The sequence below is a fragment of the Chiloscyllium punctatum genome, chromosome 2 (genome assembly GCF_047496795.1).
Source record: "Chiloscyllium punctatum isolate Juve2018m chromosome 2, sChiPun1.3, whole genome shotgun sequence".
NCBI lineage: Eukaryota > Metazoa > Chordata > Chondrichthyes > Orectolobiformes > Hemiscylliidae > Chiloscyllium > Chiloscyllium punctatum.
This window is the reverse complement of record NC_092740.1, coordinates 2510806-2527563: the sequence shown is the minus strand read 5'-3', so window position 1 is coordinate 2527563 and position 16758 is coordinate 2510806. Positions and strand designations below refer to the sequence as shown.

Below are 16758 nucleotides of genomic sequence, written 5' to 3'. Positions count from 1 at the left end.
GAAAAGTGGCAGATGGTTTTCAATCCAGACAAATGTGAGGTGATGCATTTAGGCAAGACTAATTCCAGAGCGAATTATACAATGAACGGAAGAGCCTTGGGAAAAGTTGATGGGCAGAGAGATCTGGGAATTCAGGTCCATTGTACCCTGAAGGTTGCTGCACAGGTGGATAGAGTGGTCAAGAAGGCATATGGTATGCTTACCTTCATCGGACGGGGTATTGAGTATAAGAGGTAAAAACAATGACTGCAGATGCTGGAAACCAGAGTCTAGATTAGAGAGGTGCTGGAAAAGGACAGCAGTTCAGGCAGCATCCAAGGAGCAGTGAAATTGACGTTTCGGGCAAAAGCCCTTCATCAGGAATACAGGCAGAGAGCCTGAAGGATGGGGAGATAAATTTATCTCATTTATCTTTCCATCCTTCAGGCTCTCTGCCTGTATTCCTGATGAAGGGCTTTTGCCCGAAACGTCAATTTCACTGCTCCTTGGATGCTGCCTGAACTGCTGTCCTTTCCCAGCACCACACTAATCTAGACTCTATTGAGTATAAGAGCTGGCAGGTTATGCTAAAATTGTACAAGACATTGGTTCGGCCGCATTTAGAATACTGTGTACAGTTCTGGTCACTACATTACCAAAAGGATGTGGACACTTTTGGAGAGGATGCAGAGAAGGTTTACAAGGATGTTGCCTGGTATGGAAGGTGCTCGCTATGAAGAGAGGTTGAGTAGGTTAGGTTTGTTTTCATTAGAAAAAAGGAGATTGAGGGGGGACCTGATTGAGGTTTACAAAATCATGAAGGGTATAGACAGGGTGGATAGAGACAAGCTTTTTCCCAGGGTGAGGGATTCAATAACGAGAGGTCACACTTTCAAGGTGAGAGGTGAAAAGTATAAGGGGAATACACGCAGCAAGTACTTCACACAGAGGGTGGGGGGTGTCTGGAACACGTTGCCAGCAGAGGTGGTAGAGGCAGGCTCGGTAGATTCATTTAAGATGTGTCTGGACAGATGCAGGAGTAGGTGGGGAACAGAGGGATACAGATCCTTAGGAGTTGGGCGATAGGTTTAGACAGTGGATTTGGATCAGCTCAGGTTTGGAGGGCCGAAGGGCCTGTTCCTGGGCTGGAAATTGTCTTTGTTCTTTGTTCTTAATCCAAACGGAATGTAGTAAAACCACAAAGATAGCAAATGGAATAGAATAAAGCACTGTCGATACTGATGATCTGAAACAAAAACAGAAAGTTCTGGAGAAACTCAGCAGGTCTGGCAACATGTGTGGAGACAGATACCAGTGAACATGTTCGGTCAAGTAACCTTTCTGCAGAGGACAGGCAAAAGAGGTTTGTCTGTTTCTCTCTATATAGATGCTGTCAGACCTGCTGAGTTTCTCCAACAATTTCAGTTTTTTTTCAGTTGGTGGGTAGGTTTGCTTGCATGTTAATTCAAGGTCAGGAGCAGGCAAGAATCCGGGAAAATGGGAAATGCAGGCCCATGTTGTTTGAACAGAAAACAGGAGCAAGAGTAGGCCATTCAGCCCATTGAGCCTGCTGCACCATTCAATATGGTGGTGGTTGATCATCAACCCATTCCAGCTTTCACCCAGCAGCCTTTGATCAATTATTCCAAAGTACCCCATCTAACCCCATCTAACCCCATCTAACTCCATCTAACTCCATCTAACTCCATTTAACTCCATCTAACCCCGTCTAACTCCATCTAACCCCATCTAACCCCATCTAACTCCATCTAACTCCATCTAACCCCATCTAACCCCATCTAACCCCATCTAACTCCATCTAACCCCGTCTAACCCCATCTAACCCCGTCTGACTCCATCTGACTCCATCTAACCCCATCTAACCCCATCTAACTCCATCTAAAGCGCAGCAGGTCAGGCAGCATCCAAGGAGCAGGAGAATCGACTTTTCGGGCATAAGCCCTTCTTCAGGAATGAGGAGGGTGTGCCAAGCAGGCCAAGATAAAAGGTAGGGAGGAGGGACTTGGGGGAGGGGCATTGGGAATGCAATAGGTGGAAGGAGGTTAAGGTGAGGGTGATAGGCCGGAGTGGGGGTGGGGGCGGAGAGGTCAGGAAGAAGATTGCAGGTTAGGAAGGTGGTGCTGAGTCTGAGGGTTAGGACTGAGATAAGGTGGGGGGAGGGGAAATGAGGAAACTGGAGAAATCTGAGTTCATCCCTTGTAGTTGGAGGGTTCCCAGGCGGAAGATGAGGCGCTCTTCCTCCAGCCGTCGTGTTGCTATGGTCTGGCGATGGAGGAGTCCAAGGACCTGCATGTCTTTGGTGGAGTGGGAGGGAGAGTTGAAGTGTTCAGCCATGCGGTGGTTGGGTTGGTTGGTCCGGGTGTCCCAGAGGTGTTCTCTGAAACGTTCCGCAAGTAGGCGGCCTGTCTCCCCAATATAGAGGAGGCCATATCGGGTGCAGCGGATGCAGTAAATGATGTGTGTGGAGGTGCAGGTGAATTTGTGACGGATATGGAAGGATCCCTTGGGGCCTTGGAGGGAAGTGAGGGGGTGGTGTGGGCGCAAGTTTTGCATTTCTTGCGGTTGCAGGGGAAGGTGCCGGGAGTGGAGGTTGGGTTGGTGGGGGGTGTGGACCTGACGAGGGAGTCGCGGAGGGAGAGGTCTTTTCGGAACGCTGATAGGGGAGGGGAGGGAAATATATCCCTGGTGGTGGGGTCCGTTTGGAGGTGGTGAAAATGACGAAGGATGATACGATGTATCTGGAGGTTGGTGGGGTGATGGGTGAGGACCAGTGGGGTTCTGTTCTGGTGGTGGTTGGAGGGGTGGGGCTCAAGGGCGGAGGAGCAGGAAGTGGAGGAGATGCGGTGGAGGGCATCGTCAACCACGTCTGAGGGGAAATTGCGGTCTTTGAAGAAGGAGGCCATCTGGATTGTTCGGTATTGGAACTGGTCCTGCTGGGACATTTACTACAAACCGACCGACTCCCACAGCTAACTAGACTACACCTCCTCCCACCCTGCCCCCTGTAAAAACACCATCCCATATTCCCAATTCCTTCGCCTCCGCTGCATCTGCTCCTAGGGGTTAGACGGGTTTAGATCGAGTTAGATGGGGTTAGATGGGGTTAGATGGGGTTAGACGGAGTCAGATGGGGTTAGATGGGGTTAGATGGGGTTAGATGGAGTTAGGAGGGGTGAGACGGAGTTAAACGGAGTTAAACGGACTTAAACGGAGTTAGATGGAGTTAGATGGGGTTAGAAAGGGTTAGATGGGGTTACATGGAATTAGATGGAGTTAGACAGAATTAGATGGGTTTAGATGGATTTAGATGGAGTTAGAAGGGGTTAGACGGGGTTAGATGGAGTTAGAAGGAGTTAGAAGGAGTTAGAAGGAGTTAGATGGGGTTAGAAGGGGTTAGATGGGGTTACATGGAATTAGATGGGGTTAGGTGGAGTTCAGTGGAGTTAGATGGAGTTATATGGGGTTAGACGGGGTTAGATGGAGTTAGATGGGTTTAGATGGGGTTAGAAGGGCTTAGACAGAGTTAGATGGAGTTAGACCGAGTGGGTTTAGGTGGATTTAGATGGAGTTAGATGGGGTTAGATGGAATTAGATGGGGTTAGATGGAGTCAGGCAGAGTGAGATGGGGTTAGAAGGTGGTTAGATGGGGTTAGGTGGAGTTAGATGGGGTTAGATGGAGTTAGGTTGGGTTAGATGGAGTTAGATGGAGTTAGATGGGGTTAGATGGAGTTAGGTGGGGTTAGATGGAGTTAGATGGAGTTAGATGGGGTTAGATGGAGTTAGATGGGGTTAGATGGAGTTAGGTGGGGTTAGATGGAGTTAGATGGAGTTAGATGGGGTTAGATGGAGTTAGGTGGGGTTAGATGGAGTTAGGTGGGGTTAGATGGGGTTAGGTGGAGTTAGATGGGGTTAGATGGGGTTAGATGGGGTTAGATGGAGTTAGATGGAGTTAGATGGGGTTAGATGGAGTTAGGTGGGGTTAGATGGGGTTAGGTGGAGTTAGATGGGGTTAGATGGAGTTAGGTGGGGTTAGATGGAGTTAGGTGGGGTTAGATGGAGTTAGATGGAGTTAGATGGGGTTAGATGGAGTTAGATGGGGTTAGATGGAGTTAGGTGGGGTTAGATGGAGTTAGATGGAGTTAGATGGAGTTAGATGGAATTAGATGGAGTGAGATGGAGTTAAATAGGGTTAGATGGAGTTAGATGGGGTTAACTGGGGTTCGATGGAGTTAGATTGGGTTAGATGGGGTCGGTGGGATTAGATGGGGTTAGATGGGGTTAGATGAAGTTAGATGGAGTTAGATGAAGTTAGATGGGGTTAGATGGGGTTAGATGGGGTTAGATGGGATTGGATGGAGTTAGACGGAGTTAGATGGGGCTACATGGAATTAGATGGGTTTAGGTGGAGTTAGATGGAGTTAGGTGGAGTTAGGTGGGGTTAGATGGGGTTAGATGGGGTTAGATGGGGTTAGATGGAGTTAGATGGAGTTAAATCAGGTTAGATGGGGTTAGATGGAGTTAGATAGAGGTAGATAGTGTTAGATGGAGTTAGATAGAGGTAGATAGTGTTAGATGGAGTTAGACTCCATCTAACTCCGTCTAAGTCCGTCCAACCCCATCGCATTCAATCCAACTGCATCTTAACCCATCTAACTCCATCTAACTCCATCTAACCCCATTTAACCCCATCTAACCCCATCTAACCCCATCTAACCCCATTTAACCCCATCTAACCCCATCTAACCCCATCTAACTTCATCTAACCCCATCTAACCCCAGTTAACCCCATCTCACACCATCTCACACCATCTAACCCCATCTAACCCCATCTAACCCCATCTAACCTGATTTAACTCCATCTAACCCCATCTAACCCCATCTAACTCCACCTAACTCCGTCTAACCCCTTCTAACTCCATCTAACTTCATCTAACCCCACCTAACTCAATCTAACTCCATCTTAACCCATCTAGCTAAATCTAACCCCATCTAACCCCGTCTAACCCCGTCTAACTCCATCTAACTCCATCTAACACCATCTAACTCAATCTAACCCCATCTAACTCCATCTAACCCCATCTAACCCCATCTAACCCCATCTAACCCCATCTAACTCCATGTAATTCCATCTAACCCCATCTAACCCCATCTAACCCCATCTAACTCCATCCAACCCCGTCTAACCCCGTCTAACCCCATCTAACTCCATCTAACTCCATCTAACTCCATCTCACACCATCTAACTCAATCTAACCCCATCTAACCCCATCTAACTCCGTCTAACCCCATCTAACCCCATCTAACACCATCTAACCTCATCAAACCCCGTCTAACTCCGTCTAACTCCGTCTAACCCCATCAAACCCCATCAAACCCCATCTAACTCAATCTAACCCCATCTAACCCCATCTAACTCCGTCTAACCCCATCTAACGCCATCTAACGCCATCTAACCCCATCTAACCCCATCTCACCCCATCTAACTCCGTCTAACCCCATCTAACCCCATCTAACTCTGTCTAACCCCATCTAACCCCATCTAACTCTGTCTAACCCCATCTAACCCCATCTAACGCCATCTAACGCCATCTAACTCTGTCTAACCCTATCTAACCCCATCAAACCCCATCTAACCCCATTTAACCCCATCTAACCCATCTAACCCCATCAAACCCCATCTAACCCCATCTAACTCCTTCTAACCCCGTCTAACCCCGTCTAACTCCATCTAACCCCATCTTACTCCATCTAACCGCATCTAACCCCATCTAACTCCATCTAACTCAATCTAACCCCATCTAACCCCATCTAACTCCGTCTAACCCCATCTAACGCCATCTAACTCTGTCTAACCCCATCTAACCCCATCTAACCCCATCAAACCCCATCTAACCCCATCTAACTCTGTCTAACCCCATCTAACCCCATCAAACCCCGTCTAACCCCGTCTAACCCCGTCTAACCCCGTCTAACTCCATCTAACTCCATCTAACTCCATCTAACTCCGTCTAACCCCATCAAACCCCATCAAACCCCATCTAACCCCATCTAACTCCTTCTAACCCCGTCTAACCCCGTCTAACTCCATCTAACCCCATCTTACTCCATCTAACCGCATCTAACCCCATCTAACTCCATCTAACTCCATCTAACTCCATCTAACCCCTTCTAACCCCTTCTAACTCCATCTAACCCCATCTCACTCCATCTAACTCCATAAGAAAACAGTCAATGTTTTGGCCTCAGCCACTGAAGATGGCGGAGAGTTCCCCAGGTCCCCCCACTCTTCAAGAAGGATAGTAAGGATAAACCAGTGAGACTCACATCAGTAATAGGGAAACTACTGGAGAAAATTCTGAAGTACAGAACTAATCTCAATTAGAGAGGTAATGTTTGATCAGGGATAGTCAGTGTGGCTTTGTCAGAGGGAGGTCACGTCTGACAAATCTGGTGGAGTGTTTTGAGGAGGTGACCAAGTGTGTAGGTGAGGGGAGGGCAGTTGATGTAGTTTATCTGGATCTCAGCAAGGCCTTTGACAAGGTCTCACACAGGAAACGGATACAGAAGGTAAAAGCTCATGGCATCCAGGGTCACTTGGTAAGATGGATCCAAAGCTGGTTTAGTGTCAGGAGACAGAGGGTGGTGACAGGAGGCTGTTTGTGTGACTGGAGCCCGGGGTGTAGTGGTGTCCCACAGGGATCACTGCTGGGTCCCTTATTGTTTGTGATCTTCATAAACAATGGAGATGGGAATGTGGGAGGGATGGGAAGGAAGTTTGTGGATGACACAAAGATTGGCCGGGTGGTTGGCAGTGAGGAGGAAGGTGTTAGATTACAGGAGGATAGAAACGGATTGGTCAGATAGGCAGATCAGAGGCAGATGGAATTAAACCCTGAGAAATGGGAGGGGATACAAAACCAGGAAGGCAGATGATGATCTGAATAGTGATAGAGTGGTAAAGGGGGAAGTGCACTGAGAGTTGGGTGTCCCTGTACACCAGTTTCTGAGAGTAAGCATGTAGGTGCAGTAGGCAGTGAAGAGGGCAAATTAATGATGGCCTTCATAACACAAGGATTCGAGCACAGGAGCAGGGATGTCTTGCTGCATTGTACAGGGCACTGGTGAGGCCACACCTGGAGTATTGTGCACAGTTTTGGTCTCCCGAGCTGAGGCAAGATGTTCTGGCTATTGATGGAGTTCAGAAGGAGTTCAGGGCTCACAGTGTAAGGATACCAGGTAAAACATTTAGGACTGAGATGAGGAGAAATTCTTCACGCGGGGAGTGATGAGCATGTGGAATTCTCCACCACAGTAAGCGGTTGAGGTCGAAACATTGAAGACTTTCAAGATTCAAGTACAGACAGTTCATAGGACTCAAGGGATTCAAAGGGTATGAGGAGGAAATGGGAACAGTTGGATGATCAGTCATGAGCAGGCTGTTTTCTATTCAGTTTCTGTGTGAAAATGGGTCTCTGCTCTCCCAAAACTACATCCTCACTCACTGTAGGATACAGAGAGGGAAGGTGTTAGTGATAGAGCTAAGGAGATGGTATCAGGAAATGAGGTGAGAATGGGGGAAGGGGCACAGGGGGGATGTATGGTTGGAGAAGTCAATGAGGAGGGGGGCAGGGAAGGTGAGAAGAGGGTGAGGGGGAGGTGTGGAGAGGACAGTGTGAGGGGGGAGGGGGAGGTGAAGAGAGGGGGTTCAGGGAGGGGAGGGGAGGGAAGGAGAGCTTTGGTTTGATCGATCGAATTTTGTTCATGAAGCCCCACTGGTTGATCCAACCTGAGGTAGTTTTCCAGCTTCCGTTCCGTTCTCCTGGGTCTGAGTGTAAGCCATGGTTTCACCCTCCTCATAGGCTCGCACAGCTTCACCAACCAGTACGTCTGGCACAAGGACACGGATCTGCAGAGCTGGGAGAAACACAGAGAAACCTGCTGGAAACAGAAACTATACAGAGTCCTGTTAACACACCCACACACACACACACACACACACACAGACACACCCACACACACACAGAAACACAGAGACACACAGAGACACACACACACACACACACACACACACACACACACACACACACACACACACACACACCTACCATCAACAACACAGTGAACAGATAGCTCCAAATCAAACAGTCACCTCGAGAGCTAGCAACGCATCTCTGCCAATGATGTAGGGATGGATACAATGGGAGCCAATCTTTCATTGGTCAAACAGTGATATGCAGAGTGAAACATTGCAAGGACACACCTGTGAAATCAGAAACCCCCCCCACCCCACATTTCAGCCAGTGTCTCTTCAATGGAACTATACAGAGGGGGGACTGGCTACAGCTAGATAGTCTTCAATCAACCTGCTCACAGATGGTATTACACACCTCCGGACTGGGAGGGACTCGAACCTGGGCATCCTGAATCAGAGTTAGGGACAGTAGCGCAATGCCATAGAGTCCCAGTCTGAGTGCTATTACAATAAGATCCAATCAGATATCATAAAGTCAGGGAGTATGGGATACAGGGAGATTTGGCAATCTGGATTCAGAATTGGCTGGCTGACAGAAGGCAGAGAGTGGTTGTAGATGGAAAGTATTCTGCCAGGAGGTCAATGTTGAGTGGGGTCCCCAGGGCTCTGTTCTTGGGGCCTCTGCTCTTTGTAGTTTTTATAAATGACTTGGATGAGGAGGTTATGGGGTGGGTTAGTAAATTTGCAGATGACACTAAGGTTGGAGGTGTCGTCGATAGTATAGAGGGCTACTGCAGGCTGCAGCGCGACATAGACAGGATGCAGAGCTGGGCTGGGAAATGGCAGATGGAGTTCAACCTGGATAAATGTGAAGTGATGCATTTTGGAAGGTCGAACTCGAATGCTGAATATAGGATTAAAGACAGGATTCTTGGCAGTGTGGAGGAACAGAGGGATCTGGGTGTGCAAGTACATAGATCCCTCAAAGTTGTCACCCAAGTGGATAGGGTTGTTAAGAAATCATATGGTGTTTTGGCTTTCATTAACAGGGGGATCGAGTTTAAGAGCCGCGAGGTTTTGCTGCAGCTCTACAAGTCCCTGGTGAGACCACACTTGGAATATTGTCTCCAGTTCTGGTTACCCGACTATAGGAAAGATACAGAGGCTTTGGAGAGGGGGCAAAGAAGGTTTACCAGGATGCTGCCGGGAATGGAGGACTTGCCTTATGAAGAGAGGTTGAATAAGCTTGACTTTTCTCTCTGGAGAGAAGGAGGAAGAGAGGAGACCTGATCGAGGTGTACAAAATAATGAGAGGCATGGATAGAGTCAATAGCCAGAGACTTTTCCCCAGGACAGGATTGACTGGGACGAGGGGGTTGTAGTTTGAAGATATTAGGAGGAAGGTATAGAGGAGACGTCAGAGGTAGGTTCTTTACACAGAGAGTTGTGAATGTATGGAATGTGTTGCCAGCTGTGGTGGTGGAAAAAGAGTCATTAGGTACATTTAAGCGACTGCTGGACATACACATGGAGAGCAGTGAGTTGAGGGGTGCGTAGGTTAAGTTATTATATTTTACATGAGGATTAAACTTCGGCACAACATTGTGGGCCGAAGGGCCTGTTCTGTGCTGTCCTTTTCTATGGTCTATGTTCTAATCAGGCAGCATTAAGTTTGTCAGCCTTGCCATAATGGGGTGGTATTGGAAATCGATGGAAACTATCAGATCAATCCAGCTGCCAGCCTTCTGATGCACACTGCACATACTCAGATTATACACTGAGTTCAAGACAACTTCAAATGTGAATAAAACCCAAGGGGAGGCCATTCAGCCCCTCGGGCCTGCTCAACCATTCAATATGATCCTGGCTGATCTGATTGTGGTTGACCCTGTTTTTTCAGTCAATAATCAATCTCTCTCTGCCCGAAAAGTATTTAATAACCATAAGACCATAATCCCGGAGCAGAAGTAGGCTATTCAGCCCATCGAGTCTGCTCTCCCATTCAAAGACTTGGCCTCCACAGCCCTCTGCAGCAATGAGTCCCACAGACTCCCCACCCTGAGGCTGAAGAAATTCCTCATCATCTCAGTTCGAAAGGGTCAGCCCTTCACCCCAAGGCTGTGTCCCAGGTCTGAATCTCTCCTCAACCACTCAGTATTTGGGAAATTTCATGAGATCCCCCTCGTCCTTCTCAACTCCATCCAGTACACACCCAGAGTCTTCAATGATTCCTCACATGACAAGCCCTTCATCCCTGGGGTCATTCTTGTAAACCTCCTCTGGACCCCCTCCAATGCCAGAATATCCTTCCTTAGATACAGGGACCAAAACTACTCACAATTTCCCAAATGCCATCTGACTACAGCCTTATACAGCCTTCGCAGTATATTTCTGCTCTGATACATTTGCCCTCTTTATATGAATGCTGACATTGCATTTGCCTTCCTAACTGCCAAGTGAACCTAGAACAAAGAACAAAGACAATGTACAGCCCAGGAACAGGCCCTTTGGCCCTCCAAGCCTGAGCCGATCCAAATCTACTGTCTAAACCTGTCAGTCAATTCCTAACCATCTGTATCCCTCTGCTCCCCACCTGCTCCTGCATCTGTCCAGACACATCTTAAATGAATCTACCGAACCTGCCTCTACCACCTCTGCTGGCAACGCGTTCCAGACACCCACCATCCTCTGTGTGAAGTACTGGCCACGTGTATCCCCCTTAAACTTTTCACCTCTCACCTTGAAAGTGTGACCACTCGTTATTGAATCCTTCACCCTGGGAAAAAGCTTGTCTCTATCCACCCTGTCTATACCCTTCATGATTTTGTAAACCTCAATCAGGTCCCCCCTCAATCTCCTTTTCTCTAATAAAAACGATTCTAACCTACTCAACCTCTCTTCATAGCGAGCACCTTCCATACCAGGCAACATCCTCGTAAACCTTCTCTGCACCCTTTCCAAAGCGTCCACATCCTTTTGGTAATGTGGCGACCAGAACTATACACAGTATTCTAAATGCGGCCGAACCAATGTCTGGTACAATGTTAACATGACCTGCCAGCTCTTATACTCAATACCCCGTCCGATGAAGGTAAGCATAGTATATGCCTTCTTGACCACTCTATCCACCTGTGCAGCAACCTTCAGGGTACAATGGACCTGCACTCCCAGATCTCTCTGCTCATCAACTTTTCCCAAGGCTCTTCCATTTACAGTACAGCTGGCTCTCAAATTAGACTTCCCAAAATGCATCACCTGACATTTGTCTGGATTGAACTCCATCTGCCACATCTCCACCTACCTCTCCAGTCTGTCTATATCCTCCTGTATTCTCTGAGTCATGCATGTTAACCTGAAGGGTATCCCGAACGAGGACTCCTCAGTCCCTTTGCACTTCAGATTTCCGAAGCCTTTTCCCATTTAGAAAATAGTCTTTGCCTTTATTCTTCAAACCAAAGTGCATAACTTTCTCACATTGTATTCCACCTGCCACTTCTTTGCCCACCCTCCTATCCCGTCCCCACTCTCCTATCCCGTCCCCACCCTCCTATCCCGTCCCCACCCTCCTATCCCGTCCCCGCTCTCCTATCCCGTCCCCGCCCTCCTATCCCGTCCCCGCCCTCCTATCCCGTCCCCGCCCTCCCTATCCCGTCCCCGCTCTCCTATCCTGTCCCCGCCCTCCTATCCCGTCCCCGCCCTCCTATCCCGTCCCCGCCCTCCTATCCCGTCCCCGCCCTCCTATCCCGTCCCCGCCCTCCTATCCCGTCCCCACTCTCCTATCCCGTCCCCACCCTCCTATCCCGTCCCCACTCTCCTATCCCGTCCCCGCCCTCCTATCCCGTCCCCGCTCTCCTATCCCGTCCCCGCCCTCCTATCCCGTCCCCGCCCTCCTATCCTGTCCCCGCCCTCCTATCCTGTCCCACCCTCCTATCCTGTCCCACCCTCCTATCCCGTCCCCGCTCTCCTATCCCGTCCCCGCCCTCCTATCCCGTCCCCGCCCTCCTATCCCGTCCCCGCCCTCCTATCCTGTCCCCACTCTCCTATCCTGTCCCACCCTCTACCCTGTCCCACCCTCCTATCCCGTCCCCGCCCTCCTATCCCGTCCCCACTCTCCTATCCCGTCCCCACCCTCCTATCCTGTCCCACCCTCCTATCCTGTCCCCACTCTCCTATCCTGTCCCACCCTCTATCCTGTCCCACCCTCCTATCCCGTCCCCACCCTCCTATCCCGTCCCCACTCTCCTATCCTGTCCCCACCCTCCTATCCTGTCCCACCCTCCTATCCTGTCCCCACCCTCCTATCCTGTCCCACCCTCCTATCCTGTCCCACCCTCCTATCCTGTCCCCGCCCTCCTATCCTGTCCCACCCTCCTATCCTGTCCCCACCCTCCTATCCTGTCCCCACCCTCCTATCCTGTCCCACCCTCCTATCCCGTCCCCACCCTCCTATCCTGTCCCCACCCCCTATCCTGTCCCACCCCCCTATCCCGTCCCCGCCCTCCTATCCTGTCCCACCCCCCTATCCTGTCCCCACCCTCCTATCCCGTCCCCGCCCTCCTATCCCGTCCCCGCCCTCCTATCCTATCCCCGCCCTCCTATCCCGTCCCCGCCCTCCTATCCTATCCCCGCCCTCCTATCTCGTCCCCGCCCTCCTATCCAGTCCCCACCCTCCTATCCTGTCCCCGCCCTCCTATCCTGTCCCACCCCCCTATCCCGTCCCCGCCCTCCTATCCTGTCCCCGCCCTCCTATCCCGTCCCCACCCTCCTATCCCGTCCCCACCCTCCTATCCTGTCCCACCCTCCTATCCTATCCCCGCCCTCCTATCCTATCCCCGCCCTCCTATCCCGTCCCCGCCCTCCTATCCTGTCCCCGCCCTCCTATCCCGTCCCCGCCCTCCTATCCCGTCCCCGCCCTCCTATCCTGTCCCACCCTCCTATGCTGTCCCCGCCCTCCTATCCTGTCCCCGCCCTCCTATCCTGTCCCCGCCCTCCTATCCCGTCCCCGCCCTCCTATCCTGTCCCCGCCCTCCTATCCCGTCCCCGCCCTCCTATACTGTCCCACCCTCCTATCCCGTCCCCGCCCTCCTATCCCGTCCCCGCCCTCCTATCCTGTCCCCGCCCTCCTATCCCGTCCCCGCCCTCCTATCCCGTCCCCGCCCTCCTATCCTGTCCCACCCTCCTATGCTGTCCCCGCCCTCCTATCCCGTCCCCGCCCTCCTATCCCGTCCCCGCCCTCCTATCCCGTCCCCGCCCTCCTATCCCGTCCCCGCCCTCCTATCCTGTCCCCGCCCTCCTATCCCGTCCCCGCCCTCCTATCCCGTCCCCGCCCTCCTATACTGTCCCACCCTCCTATCCCGTCCCCGCCCTCCTATCCCATCCCCGCCCTCCTATCCCGTCCCCGCCCTCCTGTCCCGTCCCACCCTCCTATCCCGTCCCACCCTCCTATCCTGTCCCACCCTCCTATCCTGTCCCACCCTCCTATCCTGTCCCCGCTCTCCTATCCTGTCCCCGCCCTCCTATCCTGTCCCCGCCAACCTATCCTGTCCCCGCCCTCCTATCCTGTCCCCGCCCTCCTATCCCGTCCCTGCCCTCCTATCCCGTCCCACCCTCCTATCCTGTCCCCACCCTCCTACCCTGTCCCGCCCTCCTATCCTGTCCCGCCGTCCTATCCTGTCCCCGCCCTCCTATCCCGTCCCCGCCCTCCTATCCCGTCCCCGCGCTCCTATCCCGTCCCCGCCCTCCTATCCCGTCCCCACCCTCCTATCCCGTCCCACCCTCCTATCCCGTCCCCACCCTCCTATCCCGTCCCCACCCTCCTATCCCGTCCCCACCCTCCTATCCTGTCCCGCCCTCCTATCCCGTCCCCGCCCTCCTATCCCGTCCCCACCCTCCTATCCCGTCCCCACCCTCCTATCCCGTCCCCACCCTCCTATCCTGTCCCGCCCTCCTATCCCGTCCCCGGCCTCCTATCCTGTCCCACCCTCCTATCCCGTCCCCACTCTCCTATCCTGTCCCACCCTCCTATCCTGTCCCACCCTCCTATCCTGTCCCCGCCCTCCTATCCTGTCCCACCCTCCTATCCCGTCCCCGCCCTCCTATCCCGTCCCCACCCCCCTATCCCGTCCCCACCCTCCTATCCCGTCCCCACCCTCCTATCCTGTCCCACTCTCCTATCCCGTCCCCACCCTCCTATCCTGTCCCACCCTCCTATCCTGTCCCACCCTCCTATCCTGTCCCACTCTCCTATCCCGTCCCCACCCTCCTATCCTGTCCCACCCTCCTATCCTGTCCCCGCCCTCCTATCCCGTCCCCGCCCTCCTATCCCATCCCCGCCCTCCTATCCCGTCCCCGCCCTCCTATCCTGTCCCCGCCCTCCTATCCTGTCCCCGCCCTCCTATCCTGTCCCACCCTCCAACCCGTCCCCGCTCTCCTATCCCGTCCCCGCTCTCCTATCCCGTCCCCGCCCTCCTATCCTGTCCCACCCTCCTATCCTGTCCCACCCACCTATCCTGTCCCACCGTCCTATCCTGTCCCCGCCCTCCTATCCTGTCCCCGCCCTCCTATCCTGTCCCACCCTCCTATCCCGTCCCCGCTCTCCTATCCTGTCCCCGCCCTCCTATCCTGTCCCACCCTCCTATCCTGTCCCCGCCCTCCTATCCCGTCCCCGCCCTCCTATCCCGTCCCACCCTCCTATCCCGTCCCACCCTCCTATCCTGTCCCCGCCCTCCTATCCTGTCCCCGCCCTCCTATCCTGTCCCACCCTCCTATCCTGTCCCACTCTCCTATCCTGTCCCCGCCCTCCTATCCTGTCCCCGCCAACCTATCCTGTCCCCGCCCTCCTATCCTGTCCCCGCCCTCCTATCCTGTCCCCACCCTCCTATCCCGTCCCCGCCCTCCTATCCCGTCCCCGCCCTCCTATCCTGTCCCCGCCCTCCTATCCTGTCCCCGCCCTCCTATCCTGTCCCCGCCCTCCTATCCTGTCCCACCCTCCAACCCGTCCCCGCTCTCCTATCCCGTCCCCGCCCTCCTATCCTGTCCCACCCTCCTATCCTGTCCCACCCTCCTATCCTGTCCCACCGTCCTATCCTGTCCCCGCCCTCCTATCCTGTCCCCGCCCTCCTATCCTGTCCCACCCTCCTATCCCGTCCCCGCTCTCCTATCCTGTCCCCGCCCTCCTATCCTGTCCCCGCCCTCCTATCCTGTCCCACCCTCCTATCCTGTCCCACCCTCCTATCCCGTCCCCGCCCTCCTATCCCGTCCCACCCTCCTATCCCGTCCCACCCTCCTATCCTGTCCCCGCCCTCCTATCCTGTCCCCGCCCTCCTATCCTGTCCCACCCTCCTATCCTGTCCCACCCTCCTATCCTGTCCCCGCCCTCCTATCCTGTCCCACCCTCCTATCCTGTCCCCGCCCTCCTATCCCGTCCCCGCCCTCCTATCCCGTCCCCGCCCTCCTATCCTGTCCCACCCTCCTATCCCGTCCCCACCCTCCTATCCCGTCCACACCCTCCTATCCCGTCCCCACCCTCCTATCCTGTCCCACCCTCCTATCCTATCCCCGCCCTCCTATCCTATCCCCGCCCTCCTATCCTATCCCCGCCCTCCTATCCCATCCCCACCCTCCTATCCTATCCCCGCCCTCCTATCCTATCCCCGCCCTCCTATCCCATCCCCGCCCTCCTATCCTATCCCCGCCCTCCTATCCTATCCCCGCTCTCCTATCCCGTCCCCGCCCTCCTATCCTGTCCCCACCCTCCTATCCTGTCCCCACCCTCCTATCCCGTCCCCACCCTCCTATCCCGTCCCACCCTCCTATCCTATCCCCACCCTCCTATCCCGTCCCCACCCTCCTATCCCGTCCCCGCCCTCCTATCCTGTCCCACCCTCCTATCCCGTCCCCGCCCTCCTATACTGTCCCACCCTCCTATCCTGTCCCCGCCCTCCTATCCTGTCCCCGCCCTCCTATCCTGTCCCACCCTCCTATCCCGTCCCCGCTCTCCTATCCTGTCCACGCCCTCCTATCCTGTCCCACCCTCCTATCCTGTCCCACCCTCCTATCCTGTCCCCACCCTCCTATCCTGTCCCCGCCCTCCTATCCTGTCCCCGCCCTCCTCTCCTGTCCCACCCTCCTATCCCGTCCCCGCTCTCCTATCCCGTCCCCGCTCTCCTATCCCGTCCCCGCTCTCCTATCCCGTCCCCGCCCTCCTATCCTGTCCCACCCTCCTATCCTGTCCCACCCTCCTATCCTGTCCCCGCCCTCCTATCCCGTCCCCACCCTCCTATCCTGTCCCACCCTCCTATCCTGTCCCACTCTCCTATCCTGTCCCACCCTCCTATCCTGTCCCCGCCCTCCTATCCCGTCCCCACCCTCCTATCCTGTCCCCGCCCTCCTATCCCGTCCCCGCCCTCCTATCCTGTCCCGCCCTCCTATCCTGTCCCACCCTCCTATCCTGTCCCCGCCCTCCTATCCTGTCCCACCCTCCTATCCTGTCCCACCCTCCTATCCTGTCCCCGCCCTCCTATCCCGTCCCCACTCTCCTATCCTGTCCCACCCTCCTATCCTGTCCCACCCTCCTATCCCGTCCCCACTCTCCTATCCTGTCCCACCCTCCTATCCTGTCCCACCCTCCTATCCCGTCCCCACTCTCCTATCCTGTCCCACCCTCCTATCCCGTCCCCACTCTCCTATCCTGTCCCACCCTCCTATCCTGTCCCCGCCCTCCTATCCTGTCCCCGCCCTCCTATCCTGTCCCACCCTCCTATCCCGTCCCCACCCTCCTATCCTGT

General features: G+C 53.8%; 1 protein-coding gene across 3 annotated transcripts in view; it reads right to left on the bottom strand.

Moving 5' to 3' along the window:
- spef2 (sperm flagellar 2) overlaps positions 1 to 16758 on the bottom strand; it is a 714991-nt gene that overhangs the window by 604938 nt on the left and 93295 nt on the right. For all 3 annotated transcript variants that reach the window (XM_072592835.1, XM_072592845.1, XM_072592854.1), the window contains exon 12: positions 7787 to 7914. In XM_072592835.1, the coding sequence (XP_072448936.1) occupies positions 7787 to 7914 (128 nt within the window). The remainder of the gene's footprint in view (positions 1 to 7786; positions 7915 to 16758) is intronic.